The sequence below is a fragment of the Balaenoptera ricei genome, chromosome 9 (assembly GCF_028023285.1).
Source record: "Balaenoptera ricei isolate mBalRic1 chromosome 9, mBalRic1.hap2, whole genome shotgun sequence".
Taxonomy (NCBI): domain Eukaryota; kingdom Metazoa; phylum Chordata; class Mammalia; order Artiodactyla; family Balaenopteridae; genus Balaenoptera; species Balaenoptera ricei.
Window position 1 is genome coordinate 19360818 of NC_082647.1, and position 22261 is coordinate 19383078.

At 39.5% G+C, this 22261-nt stretch overlaps 1 protein-coding gene across 1 annotated transcript in view; it reads right to left on the bottom strand.

The window, feature by feature from the left end:
- Positions 1-22261, bottom strand: part of EXOC4 (exocyst complex component 4) — an 823186-nt gene that overhangs the window by 119734 nt on the left and 681191 nt on the right. Inside the window, exon 14 of the mRNA XM_059933354.1 lies at positions 7641-7819. Coding sequence (XP_059789337.1) covers positions 7641-7819 — 179 coding nt within the window. The remainder of the gene's footprint in view (positions 1-7640; positions 7820-22261) is intronic.

Below are 22261 nucleotides of genomic sequence, written 5' to 3' on the forward strand. Positions count from 1 at the left end.
CACATTAGAAGGACCTAATGTAAATGGGTTAAAGTAAAACTTTATTTTTTGGTGAAGAAAAATTCAGATAGCTCTTTTAATCTCAGCATGGCTTTGTCTGAAATTAATATGTTTGTATACATTTACTAAGGATTGTTTAGCACATGTGGCAACTAAGAAGTAGCTGCAGGCCCGAATCGAGTGGCTCAGGGCAGAAAAAACATCTCCTTCCGTAGGCCTTTCAGACCCACAAGATTATAATCTTTATCAACTGCATAATTGTTTAAGGTAGAGGACGACTATTTTTTTAAGCAGCTATTCAACTTGTCCAAACGTTGGGCTTATAATAGATGCATTCATCATGTTAAAAAATGGTCACTAGAAAGAGAGACAAAAGCAATTTGCGGTGGGAAAGTGGAAAGTCGATCTAGAGTTCAGAAGGAACTGTCTAGAGGGGACTACATGAATTGGAGGCCTAAAAATCAATCCCAGAACATCACTAGTGATAAGTCACATTGACAGGAGTTATCCTTGATAGATGCGATGAGAATGCTTTTATCTTTGTGGTTTTCCTTCCCCAAACCCACGAGCCCTGTCTAATCATGAAAAGAGATTAGGCAAATCCATACTGAAGGACATTCTGCAAAATATCTGACCAGTATTCCTTTAAACTGTTAAGGTCATCATAAACAAGGAAAGTCTAGGAAACTCTCACAGTCTAAATGAGCCTAAAGAGACAATGACTAAATGTATTATGATATCCTAGAGATGGGATCTTGGAACAGAAAAAGGACATCAGATAAAAACTAAGGAAATTTGAATATAGACCTTAGTTAATAATAATATATCAGTATTGGTTCATCTGTTGCGACAAACGTAAGATGTTAACAACTGGGAAAACTGGGTATGAGATACATAGGAATTCTGTACTACCTTTGCAACTTTACGCAAAATCTGGAAGTATTCTAAATCAAAATTTTTTCTTAAAAAAATCAATCTCTGGACATATTAACATTCATCAGTGAACTGAGGTGTGGAATTACATTAGTAGCTGGAATCTTTGAGAATTGTGAGGGAAGTGTAATGATTGGACAGCAGCCAGGTTTGAAACAAGCAAAAAAGAAGCCATAGTCATTTCATATTGGTTGACTTGAACATTTCTAAAAATAATTCAATCAAGTAACGAAATAACCAAATTGCAACAGAAGTCATCTGATGGTGTGCAAATCTGCCAATAATATGAAATTACATTCCTGCAGTAGTGAAGCATATGCCCTATCTTGTGCCTATGCTGGGAGAAATAAACGATTCTGAACAAATTATATAAATATAGCATAGGACAGTGTTTACCAGAAGTTGTTCCATAAAAGAAAAGTCCTGTAAGATGCTCTGGGGTGAGAGAATTCCATTGATAAAGAAGTTTGGGAAACACTGCATTGCTGTAATTACTCCGTTGACATAAAAAGACTTTAAAAGTTTTATTGTATGCAGGAACTATATTTAATGTTCTTTAACCTAATGTGTCTCAAGTGTATTTGACCACTAAACTCTTTTCCTTTTAGCATCAATAGAAAAAATTTTGGACAAAGCCAGGCCTAACACATACTTCTCTGTCAGGGGATTTGGAGACTGAACAAGTGAAGTATTTATCCATGTCTTGATATAACTAGGTGGACATTTCAAGTATGTTTCAAAAAGCTAACTGTATGAACTGGCATTATTTTAGAACTTTATCAGTAGCGACCTAAGTGTTGATCTATAGCACAATCCAACAGAACTTTCTGTGCTGATGGAAATGTTCTACAACCTCGCTAATACAGTGGTCACTGAACATCTGAAATGTGGCTAGTGTGACTAAGCAAATGAATTTTATATTTCAGTTAATTTTAATTAATTTAAATGTAAATAGCCACAAAAGGTTAGTGGCTGCTGCCATAGGAGAATGCAGTAGCTAGAAGATATTCTATAACAAGATAACAAGACAGGTAGAGTTTCTAACTTTGAAAATATTTGTAGAACAAAAAAAGAGGGAGAAAAATTAATAAGATATTTTATTACAACTAAGATGAAATTCAAAAAAGGATATGTGCAATAGTTCCATATATTTAAAGCATAGAAAGTCTGGTTACACACAAGACGATGATCAGAAATGATCACAAGTTGACTGTAGGCATTAAAGTGCTTTCATTAAAAAAAAAAAATATGATGACCTTCCTGAATAGTTTAATAGGAATAGGGTATGAATGGAACTGTTATCACTGCCAGTACTTAACCTTGGTAATGGTCAAGACAATGATGTAGTAGAGAGAAAATTAAAGTGGCATTTTGAGGGCTTGTTTCCATACCAGTTCAGGCAGAGACATGCAGAGTGACCACTCTGAAGCCTTGATTCCTCCATGTGCAGAATATCTGAGTTAGACCAGATGATTTCTAAGATCCCTAGTAATAGTTCTGCTTTAAGAAAGAAGTATAATTTGCACACTTACGTGTCACTGCAGCATTATTCACAATAGCCAAGAGGTGGGTGAAATCTGAATGTCCACTGACAGATGCCTGGATAAAGAAAATGTCGTATATCCATACAACAGAATATTATTCAGCCTTAAAAAAGAAGGAAATCCGGTCATATGCTATAACACTTTGAGGACATTAGGCTACATGAAATAAGCCAGTCACAGAACGACAAATACTGCACGCTTCCACTTATAAGGGGGCATCTAAAAGTAGTCAAACTCATAGAAATGGAAAGTGGAAAGTGGTTGCCAGGGGTTGGGGGAGAGGGGGAAATAGGGTATTTATTGTTCAGTGGGTACAGAGTTTCAGTTATGTGAGATGAAAAAGTTCCAGAGATCTGTTGCATAGTAATAAATACAGAGTTCCCACGACTCTACTGTACTGCACACTTAAAAACAGTTAAAATGATATGTTTGATGTTACGTATATCTTACCACAATAAAAAAAAAAAAAAGAAGTATATAAATAGCTGCATAACTAATACTGCAATTCATGAACCAATTCCAGGAACCAAAATTATGAGATTTATTTGACCCTGTGGTTTCGCAAAAAAAAAAAAAAAAAAAAAAAAGATTACGGTATGACTTTTTATTATCAATGCACGTGGGCACAGCAAGAACTGCGGTAACAGGGGCTGAGGGAGCCAGAAGGGCATAAAACTGGTGTTGAAGGAACTTGCAACATGGGCCACATTCACAAAGGCTAACAGTCAAACCACCATCCGAGAGAGTGTAAGCGAACTTGGGCCTGATCTGGGCTCCTACTTCTGCTAGATTTGGTTGCCCTGGACTCAGAGGCTGGGTGGGACCCTCAGGCCAAAAGTTTTTACTATATCCAGAGATGGGCAGGTAGAGACCAGGGAAATGTTTTCAGACACATTAAAGTATTTCACAGAAAAAATATTCAACATTTAATTTCTGAAGAATAGGACAGAAGAAAGAGGTTTAGACTGAAGCAAAGGGACTTTAATAAAAAACAGATGACCTCCTTGATGGTAAGGTTACTTAAAGAGCAGAATATATAATCAAGGAAGTTTTAGATTCTCTAATTCTGGAGATTTTTTTTTTACAGAATCCGAGAAAGGAGGCGCCCCCTTGAGGAAGCAAATGCAGTCAAAACAAGCTCTGGAGCCCCCTTCAAGTTCTCTGTACTCTATTTTTAAAGGCAACACATCCTTAAAACAAAAGGATAAGATACAAAAGAAAATCATTAGTGTTCCAACTGAATACACTCTTAATTTTTATCTAGGTCACAATTTGCTGAGAATTTTCTTAACCATAACAGTTAATCTCAGACTCTCATTTAGGATTGTTACAAACAGCAGATACTACAGATACTATTCTGTGCCTTTACTACAAGATTGAAATTGTGATCAATGAGAGAAAATATGTATAAACCTAGATCCTGAATGCCCAATGCTACATATGATCCTGCTCAACTTCCTTGCACTGAAAGCATATTTGTTAAAACAGACCCTGAACATAAAGAGATTCTAGAAGTGGGAGTGGGAGACTGAGTCGTGAGTTGGGGGTGAAGAGTCAGAAAACAAGGCATATACAGAGAGAACCTGAGAGACCCATGAGAGGAGGTCAAGTTAGGTCAATCCAAGTCTTCTCTAGGACTGTTTCAGGAGCTCTTGGCAAAAATGCTTTTTTTGTCTGGGATCAAATAATCTTGGGGCTGCTGGTAGCCAAGGATGTTGCCATATGAAAAGGTCTTACCTGAGATGGAAAGCAATAAAGGGAATACACCAAAAATAGAGAAAGTGGGGGAGAGAGAGCAGGTGTGTAAACATGTCTGTAACATGGTATTATCTTGTGAACCTCTGGATCCAGCCACACCTGAAGTCTTTTGATTTACCAGTTTTATAAATCGATGCTTTGTCTTTTAATTGGGCTGTGACTTTGAACAGAAAGAATCTTAAGTAGAACAGGTTTAAGGAAGGCTGAGCAGGGGAATACCAGGAGAAATGGAGCAGGAACCATGGACTGTGAAGGTAAGAGCAGTGCCTTTGGTGTAGTCAGGATCTACATGAGGCGAGGAGACTCTTTTAAATGTAAAGAACACAGTGATGCTTAGGCAAATACTAAAAGAGATGGAAAAACTGTCTTGGAAAAAATGGTCAACTCATCTCCTGGGCAAGTGGCCAGCCATGCTCTGCCACTAAAATGCAATACTCTCTTCACTATGACATGAAATATTTCAGGTGGAGGAGAATACTGCTATTAATATCTAAAGAGATTTTCTACTATGAAAATAATTTTCTGCAAACTTCCTCCATTCCATTCCATTAGTAGCTTCTTTTTTTTTTAAATAAATTTATTTATTTATTTATTTATTTATTTATTTATTTTTGGCCGTGTTGGGTCTTCGTTTCTGTGCGAGGGCTTTCTCTAGTTGCGGCAAGCGGGGGCCACTCTTCATCGCGGTGCGCGGGCCTCTCACTATCGTGGCCTCTCTTGTTGTGGAGCACAGGCTCCGGACGCGCAGGCTCAGTAGTTGTGGCTCACGGGTCCAGCTGCTCCGCGGCATGTGGGATGTTCCCAGACCAGGGCTCGAACCCGTGTCCCCTGCACTGGCAGGCGGATTCTCAACCACTGCACCACCAGGGAAGCCCGTAGCTTCTTAATTATAATAAAGCATGGCATTTACCATACCAAATAGTTAAAGGATGTGGACGAAAAAAGAAACTTCTATGCTTCTTTTCTTGACTTTTCCCCATCCTGAGTCTCTATGAGTGCTAGACAAAAGGCTGGCATTTTCTTCATGCTATCGAGTCTCCAGACTTGGCAACACCTTTGTTGAGGTAATCATTTGGTTCACTTTTCAAAAGAATAATAAAGAGCTGTCCTTTATTCCCTTTCTAAAGTCACACTGACATGGAGCAATCAAAGTAACCCATTCCCTGCTTTGTTCAAATTATAAACATCAGTGGGCATCTCTCCTGGGAATTCAAAGAATAGACGCGTGTGGGTGAGCGAGGCACGTTGTTAGCAGAATAAACCAGGTTTGCTGGATGCTCTGTTTTTACAAAGACAACATAAGTAGTGATTACAGTTCACTTGGGTTTTGTACTGATCGTCAAAATGCTAACAGTCACTTAAATCACTCACTGGCTGGAATAATCACCCTGAAAGGAACTGAGAAGGTACAACCTATAAAACGGAACTGAGCACATGAGAGGTATTAATGGGCATGGTACAAGAGGTCTTTGCCAGAATAACAGAGGTGCTGGAAGACATGAATTAGACATCAGCTGTACTAGGGGCTCTCAGTGACGTGAACACAACAGGTAAACGGTGCAATTACAAAGCTGACCATAACTCAGAGAGCATCTTTCTCTTTTTGAGAACAGCTGAAGCCAGGTTGGACTGTGTGAATCACTCAGTGGCTTGCTATGGAGGCTGTGTCCTATTTGCCTTGTGGAGCTCTTTTAGGATGGACAGAACAGAAATCTGGGAGGCTGTGCTACCAAAATAAGAGACTACATTATTAAATATTAGACTTTGATGGCCCACCGAACGAGAGGACTCCTTCCAATCGTCACTAACAAACCAACCCAAGCAGCCCTACATTTGCAAGAGTCAAAGGAAACTAGGAAAAGGGGCATCTGGTCCCTTTTCAGAGCTGTTTATTTTGCAACTAGCAAAAGGGAGTCAGCTCTTTCTGACTTTTTTTTTTTTTTTTTGGTGGAGTAGGGTGAGTCTGGGAGATAAAATGGCTAATTCTGACTACTACTTGTGACAGGTTCCCTGATATGAGGTCGTTATAAAGTTGAAAACCTCTCAAGGATACCTACTTAGGCAGAGTCTGCTCAGACCCGATACTGAGTCCAAACTATCCTTAGTAGGTGAATACATTTCTAAGAATAAACATGTACAATTTTATCATCAGCTAAAAGTAATATTTTAAATACTAAAAAGTGCAAAAATAAGAGTACAAATAAAAAGTAATATTTTAAGAAGATTTCTAAAGCAGAATACATAATCTCAGAAGCCCCCTCCTTCCATCTGCTTTCCTCACCCCCTGTTGACCCCCAGGACAGCTACACAATCAGCATGAGATCATAAGTAAGTGAGCATTCAAAGGTCTCCTAAACTCTGCCCGTGGGGCCTGTGTTTCAGGGCATAATTTACTCTGGTTTATTTCATCCACATCTGCTCCCTCTCTGGGCTGGAAATCATGGTTAATCAAGCAATAATAACTTTTCAAGAGACAATGATAAAAAATAACTTTCTTTGAAGTTCACAGTCCAAATAATACAAGCTTTTACCTTCTAATAATCTTCTAACAGTTCACTCTAATACTAACTTCAGAGCTGATTCCGTTTCTTTCATGTTCTTGCTGTTCTTTTGCTTTTTTCTATTCTGTTTTCTGTCCCTCCATTCATGCATTCAAATCTCCCATCTCCTTTATTCCTTCTTCATATCATTTTTTCTTTGCCTTTAACTGTTTAACACTTCTGAACTAATGCTTTTAAAAAACATTTGTGCTATACTTATTGAATAAAGTTTATGTGTCCCAAAGTTTTCAAATTATTTTTGAAATAATTGGTCATTGGTCCTTGATAGAAAAAGGTTTCCCATTTTTACTTCAGACCCTATTCCTTAATTTCCTTGAAATGTATAATGAAGTTATCTTTCAGCCATCTCTTTTCCAGAATAATTGTTTTTCTCATTGTCTCTGTTTTCTAGCAACTTGATCACTTCTATTATTCTCTTTTTAGATACTTTTTCATTCCTTTTCTATCAGTTAAAATGAAAACATCAACGGTGTGCTCAGCTTTGAGCTCTGAGACACAGTTTCTACCCTTGAGAAGTTGTAAGGAGGACAAAACATATTGCTTTCTGTTCTTGAGACACAGTGGTTTAATCTTACACAATCTGGTGTTTCTAAGGTTTAACATCAAGCTATGTTAACATGGACCTTTTTGGCTTCCCACGCCCCACATGGGGAAGCTGAGATTACTTCCTTTCACAGAATCACAAAGTACCAGAGGCTCAGCACAAGCAGAATTCTTGCACAGATCTTCCAACAACTCGGACATGTCCCCTTATGGCGATGTGTAGACACACTCGCATTTCAAATGAAAGTATTCAGTCTAGTTCCTCAGCTGTCCCCACAGGAACCACCCTGCTGGTACTTACTCTGGGATGTAGAAAGATTGGAGAAAGCCGACTTTGTTCGACCTGCTAACCATTCCAAGCTCTCATGCATGTTGGCCAAGGCTTTGAGGTCGCTGACATCACGGAGGATGTCCTGTGGAGGGATTAATTTATCACCCAGGTTCCCAATAAGAACTTCTGACTCCTTGACAAAGGCTGCCCTGCAAAACAAATCAGAAACACACTTTACTTATAGCATGGAAAAGATAGGGGTGGACAAGACATTCTAAGGCATGTCTAGCAAAATGGTTGTTATCGTTACTATATTACAGCGTGCTATTTTTCCTAGGTTTAATTTTGTGAGAACATTATCTTATACATAAACTGGCTTAAAATTACTCTTGTAGGAGAAAGAGTTCGTGGAAGAAGAATGAAGTGACTCTGATGCTTGTACCTTCAACCAGCATGGGCCTGACCTATACAGTGATGGTCCCTGGGGATGGCTTGGATGCCTGCTCTTTTGTAGGTTTTTCCCTAACCTCTTCTGCTATGGAAGTTGAAGAACAGCTTAGGGTGTTAAGTATATACATGGTTTGAAGGTGATTATAATATATAAAACAAACACATTCACCTGGCAGCTTGAAAATCTTTTAAGCTGTTCAAAAGCAGAGGGCCCAGCCTCTTTGAGAAAGCAGATTATAGTTGAGATGGATGACAGGCCTCATTCATCCATTTATTCATTCATTCATTTACTTGTTCTAACAAGGATCTGAGGCAAGGAAGCTACACAGCGTTAAGGCATTCATTATTCGGACAGAGAAACGAGTGCGAATCAATGAGGGATCCTTTTACTGGCTGAAAAAACATAATCAAGTAGACTTCACATACAGTCCAGTGTCTTCATAATGTTTTTGTTTTGGGGGGCTTGAAAAATCACGTTATGTGGGGTTAGAGAAGAATGACATTGGAAGGGATCCTACAGACCATATGGCACAGCCAAGGCACAGAGGGAGAAATAGAGGCTGACGTTCTGCCTACGTGACACACAAGAAGTAACCCATAGTTCTCTTTCTTTCAAAAACAGGGCTGAAATGATACAAGATGACTGAAGATGTTAGGGCGAAAAATCATGTCTTTTCAGGAAAGTTATACAGAGGTGGGTAAGCAGAGGTGATGCTGCCGGAAGGTAGAACAGGTTTCTGTAAGTCCCAAAACGTTTAAAACTCACAACACCTTAAGTTAATAGAAGCAAGGGCGTTATTTCAATAGAACAAACCAAACTAAGTTTCAAGCAAGCAGTGATTATTAGCAGCTGACACATAGTCAGAACGACGCGTAATTGACACACAGGCATTTAGTGCTCAGCACTACAGCAGACACTCAAGGTTGAGACAGGTTAACCGCTCTGAATTAAATGCCTATTCAATTATCATTAAATGCTACCAAGTAGTGACTCATGATAAGGCTTCTTGCTTCAACAGAGGGTAACATTTTTTATGGGAAACTCACGATTGAGTTGGTTAAGTTGTGGCTACGAAGGCAGTAACAGTACAGTGGACAGAGCAGGGGAACCCCGGGTGTGCAAACAAACCTTATTCGGGGGTCCTGTAATAGGGCTTGGGTGGGGCCTGAAAATCTACATTTCTGACGAGTTTCAGTCTCCTTACCGGGGAAGCATGCTTTCTTTGAATAATAACGGTTAGAGCACAGGCTTCTAAGTCAGGCAGACGTGGGTCTGAATCCTAAATCTGCCACTCACTCACTGTGTGATGCTGCTTAACTGCCCCGAGCACTGTTAGCTAGGGGTAATAGTACCGACCTCATATGAAATAAAGTAAGATGTAGACGAGGTGATTTAAAGATCTTTACTGGGAAAATTTCCATTATTACAAAAGTAGAGAGAAGAGTATATAAGTAATAACAAACTTCCATATAGCCATTGCTCAGCTTCAATTATTAGCAACTCATGGTGAGTATGATTTCATTTACCCATATCTACTCCCCACCCCCCTTGGAGGATTTTGAAGCAAACCATTCAGGTGATGTGAAGTGCATAACACAGTGCATGGAACTGGGTAAAAGCTAGTAAGTTGTAGTTACTATTATTCTTAGGTCTGCTGAGATGGCTGGTTTATTTAGCATCAACCCAGGGTATGCTGTGACAAATAAATTGAAATAGATGAGTGATGAGAAGTAAATAAATTAGATCGCAAGGGCTAGTTTTACAAATGGAACATCGTAGCAAATGCCACTGTGTCTCAGAGTCCGGACTTCTCAGAAGCTGTAAGAGGTAAAGTCGTTGCGACAGAAACCACCAGTTGCCTACCCGGCAGCCATGTGCCCACGCCTTCTCAGTCAAGGGACCTTGATATCGCTGTGGTAAGCAAGGTACCCAACGTAAAAACAAAATCAACCAAACCAAAAACCCTGCTCAATTTCCCAGCCCCTCTTGTGGATGTGGTGGTCAACGAGATATAGACTGGAATCAGGAAATGGGCTTCCGAGAAAGGTCTTCCAAGCAGTCTTAGTTGGCAGGGACCTCTTTTGCCTTCCCCTTTCTGGAATTCAGCCAAGGTAAGTGAAGCTGTGGTAGCTCTTCTTCAAATACCAGGTGACCTTGAGTATGAATATCATGCTGAGAATAATGGCGCCAAAGACAGGAGGGCATGGGGGCACGGATGACATCATGGAACTGCCACATGGCCCCAGACGATACATTTCTGGGCTTCATGTTATAGGAGAGAAAATGAAACCTTATTTGTTTAAGCCACTGCTATTCCAAGTTTCTGCTAGTAAGCAGCGAAATGTAATTTCAACTGACACAATTATCTAATTAGCATAAGTGATGTCATCTTCAGAAAACTTTCTCTGAATTTAGATATTCCTAAAATTGAGTTACTGGGGAAAGCAAAACAATATCTCTTCCATGATTTGAGCCCAGCAGACAGTTATAGTATCTTCCCCTTGGCTATCACTCAGTCAAGTTGTAAATATTTAGTTTTCTTAATCTGTCCTTATATATCAACTCTCCCAGCCCCTTAATCATCTTTGATAGCTGTAACACAAAAAATGCCTGTGGGCTGGGTGGCTAAAAAGCAACAAGGGAGGCAAACTGCCTTTGAAAAACAGGCTTGGAGCCATTTTTACGCACGTAGGTGTAACCCTGGGTGGAACGTGACAATCAAGACAAATGTATTTATGTAGCAGTCTAATCTACTTATGCGGGATCTCTGGGGCCCAAGCATGTCTGCCGTGTGCTGCCAGCACTAGACGTCTATCCCATTCCCCTTTGGCTCACAGAGATGTGCTTAACTTCCTCTGACGGGAAAGCAATAGACGGAGAAAAATACAAACTGCCTCGTGTTGAATATATAGTAGACATCTCATTTGACAGGAATCCATAATCACCCCCTAAAAACCTGGAGAGAGCACCAGAGCCATGACATGGAGAATAAATGATTGACAGCTATAACCATTTCACATGAAAAACCATTCCTTCGAGGATTTGTGTATGTCAAAGAGTTTGGTGGACGGGTTTTATGTGTTACAGTAACCTTAAGGGGATGGCTCTAGCTGCTCAACTACAGATTTTTTTCCTAAACCCTCTAATTTATTAAATAAATTATGGCATAGCCACACTGTGGAGAACTATGCAGTCATTAGAAATTACATAGTAGAAAATATTTGATACCATAGAAAAAATGTTTGATATAGTTTATTTTTAGCCATAATATGAAGTTGAGCAAAAAAAACTGTAGGCACTCTGTATTTTAAAAGAACATAATTATATATCTATATGAACTGAAAAAAGATTGGATATCTATATACCAAAATGTTAATTTTGTGATTGGATCATGCTTTGTGTTTCTCCGTATTTTCTATACTTTCTCCAATGAACATGTTTACCTTATGATTAAAAACAAAAACCTGAAAGCCCTACCACAAATGAGAAAACCTTTCAGATGGACGCATCAAGCATTTTAACCTGGAAAATTGTAGGACATGGGTATTACAGTTACTTGAGCCAAACTGGAGGCAATGGTTGGTTGGTCTAAAAGCTGGTTTGGACCGTGGCTTCAGCCTTGCTCAAGATGCAGTCAGAAGGGAACTCTCCTACACTGTTGGTGGGAATGTAAATTGGTGCAGCCGCTATGGAGAACAGTTTGGAGGTTCCTTAAAAAACTAAAAATAGAGTTACCATATGATCCAGCAATCTCATTCCTGGGCATACATCCAGACAAAACTATAATTTGAAAAGGTACATGTACCCCATGTTCATAGCAGCACTATTTACAATAGCCAAGACATGGAAGCAACCTAAGTGTCCACTGACAGATGAATGGATGAAGAAGATATGGTGTGTGTGTGTGTACACACAACGGAATACTACCTAGACATCAAAAAGAATGAAATAATGCCATTAGCAGCAACATGGATGGACCTAGAGATTATCATACTAAGTGAAGTAAGTCAGACAGAGAAAGACAAATATCATATGATATTATTTATATGTGGAATCTAAAAAAATGATACAAATGAACTTATTTACAAAACAGAATTAGATTCACAGACATAGAAGACAAACTTATGGTTAACAAAGGGGAAGGGGGTAGGGATAAATTAGGAATTTGGGATTAACAGACACATACTACTATACATAAAATAGATAAACAAGGACCTACTCTATAGCACATGGAACTATATTCAATATCTTGTAATAACCTATAATAGAAAAGAATCTGAAAAAGAATAGATATATATGTATTTGTATAGTCGAATCACTTTGCTGTACACCTGAAACATTGTAAATCAACTATACTTCAATTTTTAAAAAATGTTCTCAAAAAAACCAAAGAAACAGGGCTTCCCTGGTGGCGCAGTGGTTGAGAATCTGCCTGCCAATACAGGGGACACGGGTTCAAGCCCTGGTCTGGGAGGATCCCATATGCCGCGGAGCAACTGGGCCCGTGAGCCACAACTACTGAGCCTACGCGTCTGGAGCCTGTGCTCCGCAACAAGAGAGGCCCGCGCACTGCGATGAAGAGTGGCCCCCGCTTGCCGCAACTAGAGGAAGCCCTCGCACAGAAACGAAGACCCAACACAGCCAAAATAAATAAAAATAAAAAATAAAAAAACCAAAGAAACAGATGGCAGCCAGTGTCCACTGTGGAGGTCTCATGGCTAGAATGACTACCCCCAGCATCTGGGTTAGTACTGTTTCTTCCTTCTAGATCTGAATTTTTACTTAGCCTTCATCTTCTGCTTATTATGAAAGGACAGATATTCAATATGTTTATGTGAAATGGGCAGCAGAATAACCATTATCTGGAGAAGGTGAAATAAGAGGCATTCAGTCATGGCCTAAAGATTATCTGATATGCCCAGGAACAGACATCAGAACCCCAAACTTGTATGCTTCAGGCACTGGACCTATGCGAGAAGTCACCTTTATTATCAGTAGGCCAACATGCTCACGTAGAAGCCTAAAACACTGAAGGAGTGTGTTAAACCTGTTAAGTTTAATTTTACCACACAATTATAATCTTTAAAGAGCTTGAATCTGACAAGAAATCATTTAAGAGAACTTTGCCAAGAGTGTAAAACCTGTTTAATTTAATTTTACCACACAATTTATAATCTTTAAAGAGGTCGATCTGACAATTCACTTAAGAGAAGTTTGCCAAAGATGTGAAAATTGTCTCCATTTAGTCTTTAAATCATTCTGTTATTCCCTGAAATCTTAGGAAGGAAAAAAAAAAAAAAAAGTGCACTTTCAACAGACTAACTGCACTTATGAAAGAAACATCACAAATCGTTTCAAAGTGACTGATTTGCAGATCTGGGCTACATTTGACCACATAACATACATGCTCAGACCCTGTCCCACTCCCCAAATCTTCTACTACTACTTCCCATTGTTGTCCCCGCTGTAAGATAACTGCCCCAAGAGCCAGGAAACACTGTACAAAGGGCAGTCCCCTATGATCCAGAACAGAGCAGGGGAAAGACACGGGCTGGCTCAGGTGGAGAAGCAGACGACCAGACGCCTTGCGTCCTGGAGGGGGCAGTGTTGTACCCACTCTGAGAACGGAATTGCTTTCCTTGCCTGAAATGTTTCGAGGGACACCACTATCAGGAGATTTATTCAAGCTCTTATTCACAATCATGGTGTGCTATTCAACAATGTTGCTGGCCAAGAAACTTACCGGGTGAAATGGCTGATGCAGGATTCAGCTATGGTCCAGTTGGGAAACAGCATGTACAAGGCTGGAGTGCTGGGGTACTTTGACTCAAGAGACCAATATACAGTGCTGTTATTTATTTATTTGTTTTTCCAATAACAAGAAAGTATAGGTCTGGGAATCCAAGGATTAGAAGTAGGAATGGTCCCTCGTCTCATTATTAAAACTACTCATGGAGGTTCTGCTCCTGTTCCCACAACTTTGGTCTAGAGGCACTCAGGAAGGAATGCTTCCACCAGAAAATACAACAATGACTGAATTATATGGGTAAGAGAGCTTGTCCACCAGCTATTTTGGGCTTCTCACACTACTGAACCAACAGGCAGAGAAAGGGGTCAGTTTGATGCCTGGAAGGACTGACCTCAATTGCCAAAGTGAGTTGCTTCTACGCAGTAAAGGCAGAGAGGACTACGTCGGATTCACTGGAACCCCTTTTAGTATTTCCAGGTCCATAGTAACAGTCATGGAAAAAAACCCATAGCAGCCGACTAAAGGCACGACTGCCAAGAACTCAGCCTTTTTCAGGAACAAAGGCTCAGTTCAACACAAATAGGTAAAACGCTCTGAGCGGCTGAGCGCTGGCAGAGGGCAAGGGCAACATGGGATGGATGGTAGAAGAAGGAAGTAATAAATGTCACCAATTAGAGAAATGTGACCAGTTATAGAAATGGAGGCTGCAGCAGCCCTGCATTTTTATGCATATACTAATCAAGGGTTTCTTTTTGTTTTCCACTTCCTTATTTTTTTTTAAATTGAAGTATAGTTGATTACCAATATGTGTTAGTTTCAGGTGTACAGCAAAGTGATTCAGTTGTGTATATATATATATATATATATTCTTTTTCAGATTATTTTCCATCATAAGTTATTACAAGATATTGAATATAGTTCCCTGTCCTTATTGTTTATTTTATATATAGTATTGTGTATCTGTTAATCCCAAACTCCTAAGTTTTGTGGCAAAATATACATAAAACTTACCATTTGAATCATTTCTAAGTGTACAGTTTAATGGCATTAAGTACATTCACAATGTTGTACAACCAACATCACTATTTCCAGAACTTTTCCATCTTCCAAAGAGAAGCTCTGTACTCATTAAAGAGTAACTTCCCATTCCCTCCTCCTCCCAGCCCCTGGTAACCACTATTCTATAGTTTGCCTCTATGAATTTGCCTATTCCAGGTACCTCATATAAGTGGAATCATATATGTCCTTTTATGTCTGGCTTATTTCACTTATAATATTTTCAAAGTTCACCTGTCTTATAGTATGTATCAGAATTTCATTCCTTTTTAAGGCTGTGTATTTCATTGTGTGTACGTATTGTTTATCCTTTCTTCTGTGGATGGACATCTGAATTGATTCCACCTTTTGGCTATTGTGAATAATGCTTCTATGAACATTGGTGCACAAGTATCAGTTTGAATCTCTGCTTTCAATTCTTTTGGGTATATACAGAGAAATGGAATTGCTGGCTTATATGGTATTCTATGTTTAACATTTTGAGGAACCACCAAACTGTTTTCCAGAGTGGCTGCATCATTTTACATTTCCACCAGCAATGCACAAGGGTTCCAACTCCTCCACATCCTCATCAAAATCTACTATTTTCTGTTTTATTTTTAATTTTATTTTTAAAAATAATAGTCATCCTAATGGGTGTGAGGTGCTATTTCTTCTACTATTTTACATGAGGAGCTGGTAGTATTAACTTTCCATTCTAGTTCAGAGGTCACCATATATGAGGAATCACATCTGCCTTGACATGGGACTGCAGAGATCCTAGACTTGAGATGAATTCAATGATGGATGAGGCTGACTCACCCTTGTTGGGGAGAGAGGGAGAATTCCTTTAAATGATGAGTAGTTACGTTGAATTGGGCAGAAGTACCAAGTTTTAATGGATACAGAATAAAAAAGGGGTGAACCCTGAAAGTCCAGGCTTGTTCGTCCTAAGATCCATTCCTCACCTTTGCTGTGATCTGTATCAGGGGGAGGCAGGGGTTGACTTCTGCCAGCTGTTTTCCAGGTTCTCAGCTGAGTACTGACAATGGGAGGCCCTGATGGGAAACTGAAGGCTAAAGGGAAAGGAGAAGAAGTCAGGGCATTGCTATTCCTCTCCCTCCCCCTCTGCCTTGGGTCATGTCTCCAACAGCAGACACATCTCCTTTTTGGCTCTAGCTCCTACCATGCTCCAAATTTGGGTACCTTTGTGCGCCACTAAATGGCTCTTCCCTTTGGAAAGAGCTAAAGGGAGGCAGTTGCTCCTTGCTGTTGCTAATCTACAGGTTCTCCTAATGTCCTCTGTTTGACACTCAGATCCTCATTCACCTGTAATAACCAATTCCCTACATTTAATTCCCACTTGAAGGAATTTATGGGAACACTTGAAGTGGTTTCTGTTTTCTGGATCAGACCTTGACTTATACTAGGCCTAATAAGATGTCGGACCATATTCACTGCAGCTGGAACTTGATTAAATTCTTTGGCATGGGATTAATTAGTTCTGTTGTATAGACAGAGAAACTGAGACACGTTAAGGTAACCTGTAAAGACCACTTAGCCATTATCCGTCAGAGCTTAAACTGATGAAAGTTATAAAAAGGTCAGGTCACCTACCTAGATTCCTAATAATACCGAGTGATTCTTACGAGATGTGACAATGACACTTCCATCTATCGCTCCTGCTTTTTACAACTGCTCAATCTTCAACACTTTCAAAACCTGTCTAATTTGTCTGTGTCAAAAGAAATGGAGGTGGTACCATTCTGATGGGTTCTTTAATCAGGTTTTTAAAAACTTTTTCTAAAATGATCTTGGCTAAACCCTCATAAATAGGAAGAAATAAAATAGTCCAGTTACCTGGATTACAATATTATTTTTTTCTTCCTAGAAACTGCTAAACCTCATCACTAAGTCTATCCTTCAATAGTTTTCATCACACACAATCATGTGAGTAGCTATTTTTCATATTTAATAAGTAATTTCTCCTCTTCAGAAATTTGTCTCCTCCTTCAATAATCACAATCAAAGATTTTTCATTTGCTGTCTTTGCCTACTGTCTGTCCACGATTTAGAAACTTGCAATACTCTTAATATACTTGCCATATATATGTTGCAGGGGAACTGGAGTTTCTACTCACTCAGAGATGTCAGCCAAAGAAATTAATCATGACTATTATTAAGGTGTGTTGGGGGGTGACCACCAGCTTGTCCCCTTGTGCTTTTAAATCACCTTGTTCACTGGGACAGGCATAAAGCACTAGACTTTTGGATTTACAGTGTTCTGGCACTGAGAAGGATCTTGGTAGTTAGTCTAAACCAGTAGCCGTAACCCTGGCTAGACATTAAAAACTTAACTAGAGAAGTTTAAACAAAATACCTGATGACAAACTCGACCTGCCAAAATTCAACTTTAATTGGCATGGGTGGGGCTCGGTCATGGGCATTTTTTAAAATAATAGCTTTACTGAGATAGAATTCATATACCATAAAATTTACCCATTTAGTATGTGCAGTTCAATGGTTGGTTTTTAGTATAGTCACAGAGTCACAAAATCACACAATTAACTTAGAACATTTTTATCTCCTCCAAAAAGAAACCCTGCACCTGTTAGACTTCCCATTTATCCTCAACCCCAGCCCTAGGTCACCACTAATCTACTTTCTGTCTCTATAGATTTCCCTATTCTGGACATTCATATATAATTCCTATTAATATAAATGGAATCACACAATATGTCATCTTTTGTGACTGGCTTCTTTTACTTAACATGGTTTCAAGGTTCATCCGTGTTCATGCATACAGTAGTACTTCTTCTATTACCAAATAGTATCGCATTGGATATATCATGGATCTATCCCATTTTGTTTATCTGTTCATCACTTGGTGGATAGTTGGGTTGTTTCCATTTGTTGGCTATTATAAATAATGCTGCTATGAACATTCACATCTAAATTTTTGTGTGGATGTATGTTTTCATTTCTCTTGGGTATATATACCGAGAAATGGAATTGCTGGGTCATATATGGTAACTCTAACCCTTTGAGAATATGTCAGACTATTTTCTAAAGTGGGTGCATCATTTTACATTTCCACCAGTAGTACACGAGGGTTCCAATTTCTTCACATCCTTGCCAACACTTGTGATTACCCATCTTTTAAAATTATAGTCATCTTAGTGGATGTGAAGAAGTGTCTCGTGGTTTTGATCTTCATTTCCTTGATGGCTAGTGATACCGAGCATCTATTCATGTGCTTACTGACGATTTGTATACCTTCTTTAGAGCAGTGGCAATTCTGACCCTTTGATCATTTTTTAAAAAAATATTTATTTATTTATTTATTTGGCTGCGCCGGGTCTTAGTTGTGGCACGCAGGCTCTTTGTTGTGGTGCACGGGCTCTAGAGCGGGTGGGCTCAGTAGTTGCGGCGCACAGTCTTAGTTGCCCCGTGGCGCGTGCGATCTTAGTTCCCCGACCAGGGATCGAACCCGCGTCCCTTGCATTGGAAGGCAGATTCTTAACCATTGGACCACCAGGGAATTCCCTTTGATCATTTTTTAATTGGGTTATCTGCTTATTACTGAGCCATACATTCTTTAGCAGATATTTACTAGGAATCCATCATTACCCAGGCCCTGTCCTAGTTCCTCTGGGGGGTTCAAAGTCCACTAGAATGATTTTGTAATTCGCTAATATGCCATGACCCACAGTGTGAAAAATGCTGTGTTAAAGTCTGGCTCTGTGAATGTGTTCCTTGATTCTGTCTCCCAAAGATGGCGAACTTCTATCAAGCATTTTATAGAGAAACGCCCCACCTTTCCAATGGGGAAATCTGGCAGTCACTACCTTAAACAAAAAGTCAAGCTTGGCATTGCCAGTAGCAGCACAGCCAGACTTTATATGAAGTGACATAGTGGGAAGCACAAAACACCACCTACATGGGTATTCTTGACAGATATGTTGTCTGGATATAATCACAAAGAAACTTTTAGCTAAATTCAGATCTCTACTTGGTAACTGGCCTAGACTCTTTATCAAAGGATTCCATGTCATGAAAAAGAGAGGGAGCTGATGAGGCTGTTATAGATTAGTGGAAACCAAAGAGACATATTATAATGCGTAAACCTTGATCCATGGATCCATGACACTTTTTTGGTAATCGGGGAAATTTGACTATAGACTGTACGTTGGATAAACTTTGAATGAAGGCTGGTTTTGTTAGGTGTGGTGTGGTAGCCAGAACAATGGCCCTTCAAAGATGTCTATACCCTCATCTTGGGAACCTATGATTATGTTACTTTATAAGGCAAAAATGATTTTGCAGATATGATTAAGGTTAAGGACATTGAGATGGGGGGATTATCCTGGATTATCTGGGTGGACCAAATCTAATCACAAAGTGAAGAAGCTTTCCTAGCTGTGGTCAGGGAGAGAGATGTGATGATGGAAGAAGGCTCAGAGAGAGGCTAGGTTGCTGGCTTTGAAGATGGAGGAGGAGGCCACAGACCGGAGCATGAGGTTGGCCTCCAGAAGCTGGAAAGGCAAGGAAATGGATTTTCCCCTAGAACCTCCAGGAAGGAATGAAACCTTGCAGACACCTTGATCTTAGCCCATTGAGACTTGTATTGGACTTCTCGCCTACAGAACTGTTAAGAAAATGAATCCGTATTGTCTTAAGCCACTGGTAATCTGTTACGGCAGCAACATAAAGCACATGGTAATAATGCAGGTGAGTAGGAGAATGCCCTTGTTCTTGGGAGAGTCATGCTAAGAATTTAAGAGTAAAAAGTCATGATATCTTTAGCCTACTTTTAGATGATTTGGCAAGAGGGAAGTGTGTATATATATTTGGAGAGGAAACTGAGAGGGGATGGCAAGATGTTAACAGTCAGTAAATCTAAGTCAGGGTATATATGCAGTTACTGGACTGTTATTTCAACTTTTCTATGGGTTTAAAACTTTCCAAATTAAAACAAGTTTAAGTTTAGGGGAAAAAAATCAGAAATGAGAAATAGATGGAAAACTGATGCACGTTTCAAAATCAGTATCTCCCCTGCCCAGAATAGTTCCTAGAACAGCAATCTCCTAGGAATTGCTTCCTAACTGGATCTCTTGACAGTACTCTTTAAGTTTCTTCCCAGTGTGCTGAGTTTCGGGAAACAAAGGTTTTGTACGAGGTACAACATAACTTGTATGGTGAGAATTTAATGCACTAAATTAAAAACGTAAACAATATTACTAAAACAGTCAGAGCCCTTGCAAACTGTTCACGCTGTTCTCCTTTCAGATCTGGAGAGAGAAAATTCAGCATGACAGCCAGTTATGTTCTGACATGTTCAATCCACGTAGGCATAAACGCAGAATTTCTTCTGTCATTTCATCTTTCTGTCCTTGTATAGGAATTCTGGAGTAGTTTATGTGCTATGTTCTCATGGGTGAGCACAGAAAAACTATCATGCTCAAATAAGTCTCTTCTAGAAAAGAAAGGCTAGAGGTTTACCAAGGTGATGGCAGGGCAAAGGTCTAGAGACTGAAGCTCAGGCACCATTCTGCTACAGGCAGTTTTACCTCTACCTGGGTTCCCTGCCTGACAGACAGACAGAAAAACATCACCCTTTTTATCAAAAGCCTGTATAGGCTGGGCTGATGGCAAAACATCAGGGTTCAAACAGTGAGCCTCCAATTAAAGGCCAAGATTTTAATCACAGGTCAACAGAAGACGACTAGGTGATAAGTTCAAATACTACATTACAGGAGATTCATTATGTAGAAAAAACAACCCTGTTCCTATTTGACTCAGAACTGCATAAGTCATTTGACAAGAAATTCTTTAAATTTTCTCTACAGTCATAGTTTTAATTTAAGTTGCCATGTTTCTTCCTGGGAAGCATAACTTTTGTCCCTTTGCCTGTATTAGTAGCAACATACTCTATACATTAAACAGTTAGCCTTTTTGTTTGACTAATTTCCAATCATTAATGTAAAATTACAGCTCAGACTGTAACAGGTAAAGGTAAACAGTTAAGTATCTTCACCTTGCTATGAACTGAGATGTAGTCCCCCAAATTCATATGTTGAGGCTCCCAACCCCAAAGTGATGGTATTTAGAGATGGGATCTTTCAGAGGTAATTAAGTCATGATGAAGGTGGAGCCCTCATGATGGGATCAGTACCCTTATAAGAAGAAACCTGAGAGAAATCTCTTGTTCTCTCCTTGACCTGTGAGTTCACAGCAAGAAAATAGGCCTCTGCAAGCCCGGAAGAGAGCCTTTATTGGGAACTGAATTGGCCAGCACCTTGATCTTGGACTTCCCAGCCTCTAGGACAGTGAGAAATAAATTTCTGTTGTGTAAAGCACCCAGTCCAGGGTATTTTGATAAGGCAGCCCGAGCAGACTAATACACACCCTATACTCTAAGACTCCTTCTATGCTATCCTTACTCTTATTGAACTCCTTTAGTTGTATATCAAGTAGTACATGAGTACAGACATACAGTCACCAAGCACTTATTGAGCAACTGTTGTGTGTCTCACTCTAGGCCTGACATTCAACAACAAAATTCTAAAGCAATGATGCTAGAAGCATGCTTGTCATTAACCCTACTCCTTTGATAGTGCTGAATCCTGATCTGATCAAGGACCCTGGTTTCAAAAGCCTTTACAGGCACTTTCTGCTTTTATGACGATGTTTTTCTGGAAAACAATAATCATCAAGGAATCGACCAAGTTTCCTTATCAAAACAGCTTTATAATTGAAAGTTGTGATTCTGAGATATCAAATAAATGATGAATGTTTACCAAAAATATGCCAAAAATGTAAACATACTAAAACCAGAACCCTTAGTAGCTAAAAAAATAGAAAAATTATATTCAAAATTCTACATAATGGACAGAATGTACTAAGTGTACTGATTATAAAAAGGGCTCCAACCTATTCTAAAGTGTAAATACACAACATAAAAACACAAGTTCACTGGACATAAAATATGACCTAATATGCTAGTTAAAGCGTGTGTGTGGGTGTGCACACACACGCACACACACTCACAAAACCAGCCTAGAAGTTTGAGAATCAAAGGTTGTCATTTACACAAGGGCTTAATCTCCAAAATATACAAACAGCTAATGCAACTCAGTAACAAAAAAACAAACAAACCAATTGAAAAATGGGCAGAAGACCTAAATAGACATTTCACCAAAGAAGACATCCAGGTGGCCAATAGGCACATGAAAAGATGTTCAACATCACTGATTATTAGAGAAATGCAAATCAAAACTACAATGAGGTACCACCTCACACCAGTCGGAATGGCCATCATTAAAAAGTCTACAGGGGCTTCCCTGGTGGCGCAGTGGTTGAGAGTCTGCCTGCCGATGCAGGGGACACGGGTTCGAGCCCTGGTCTGGGAAGATC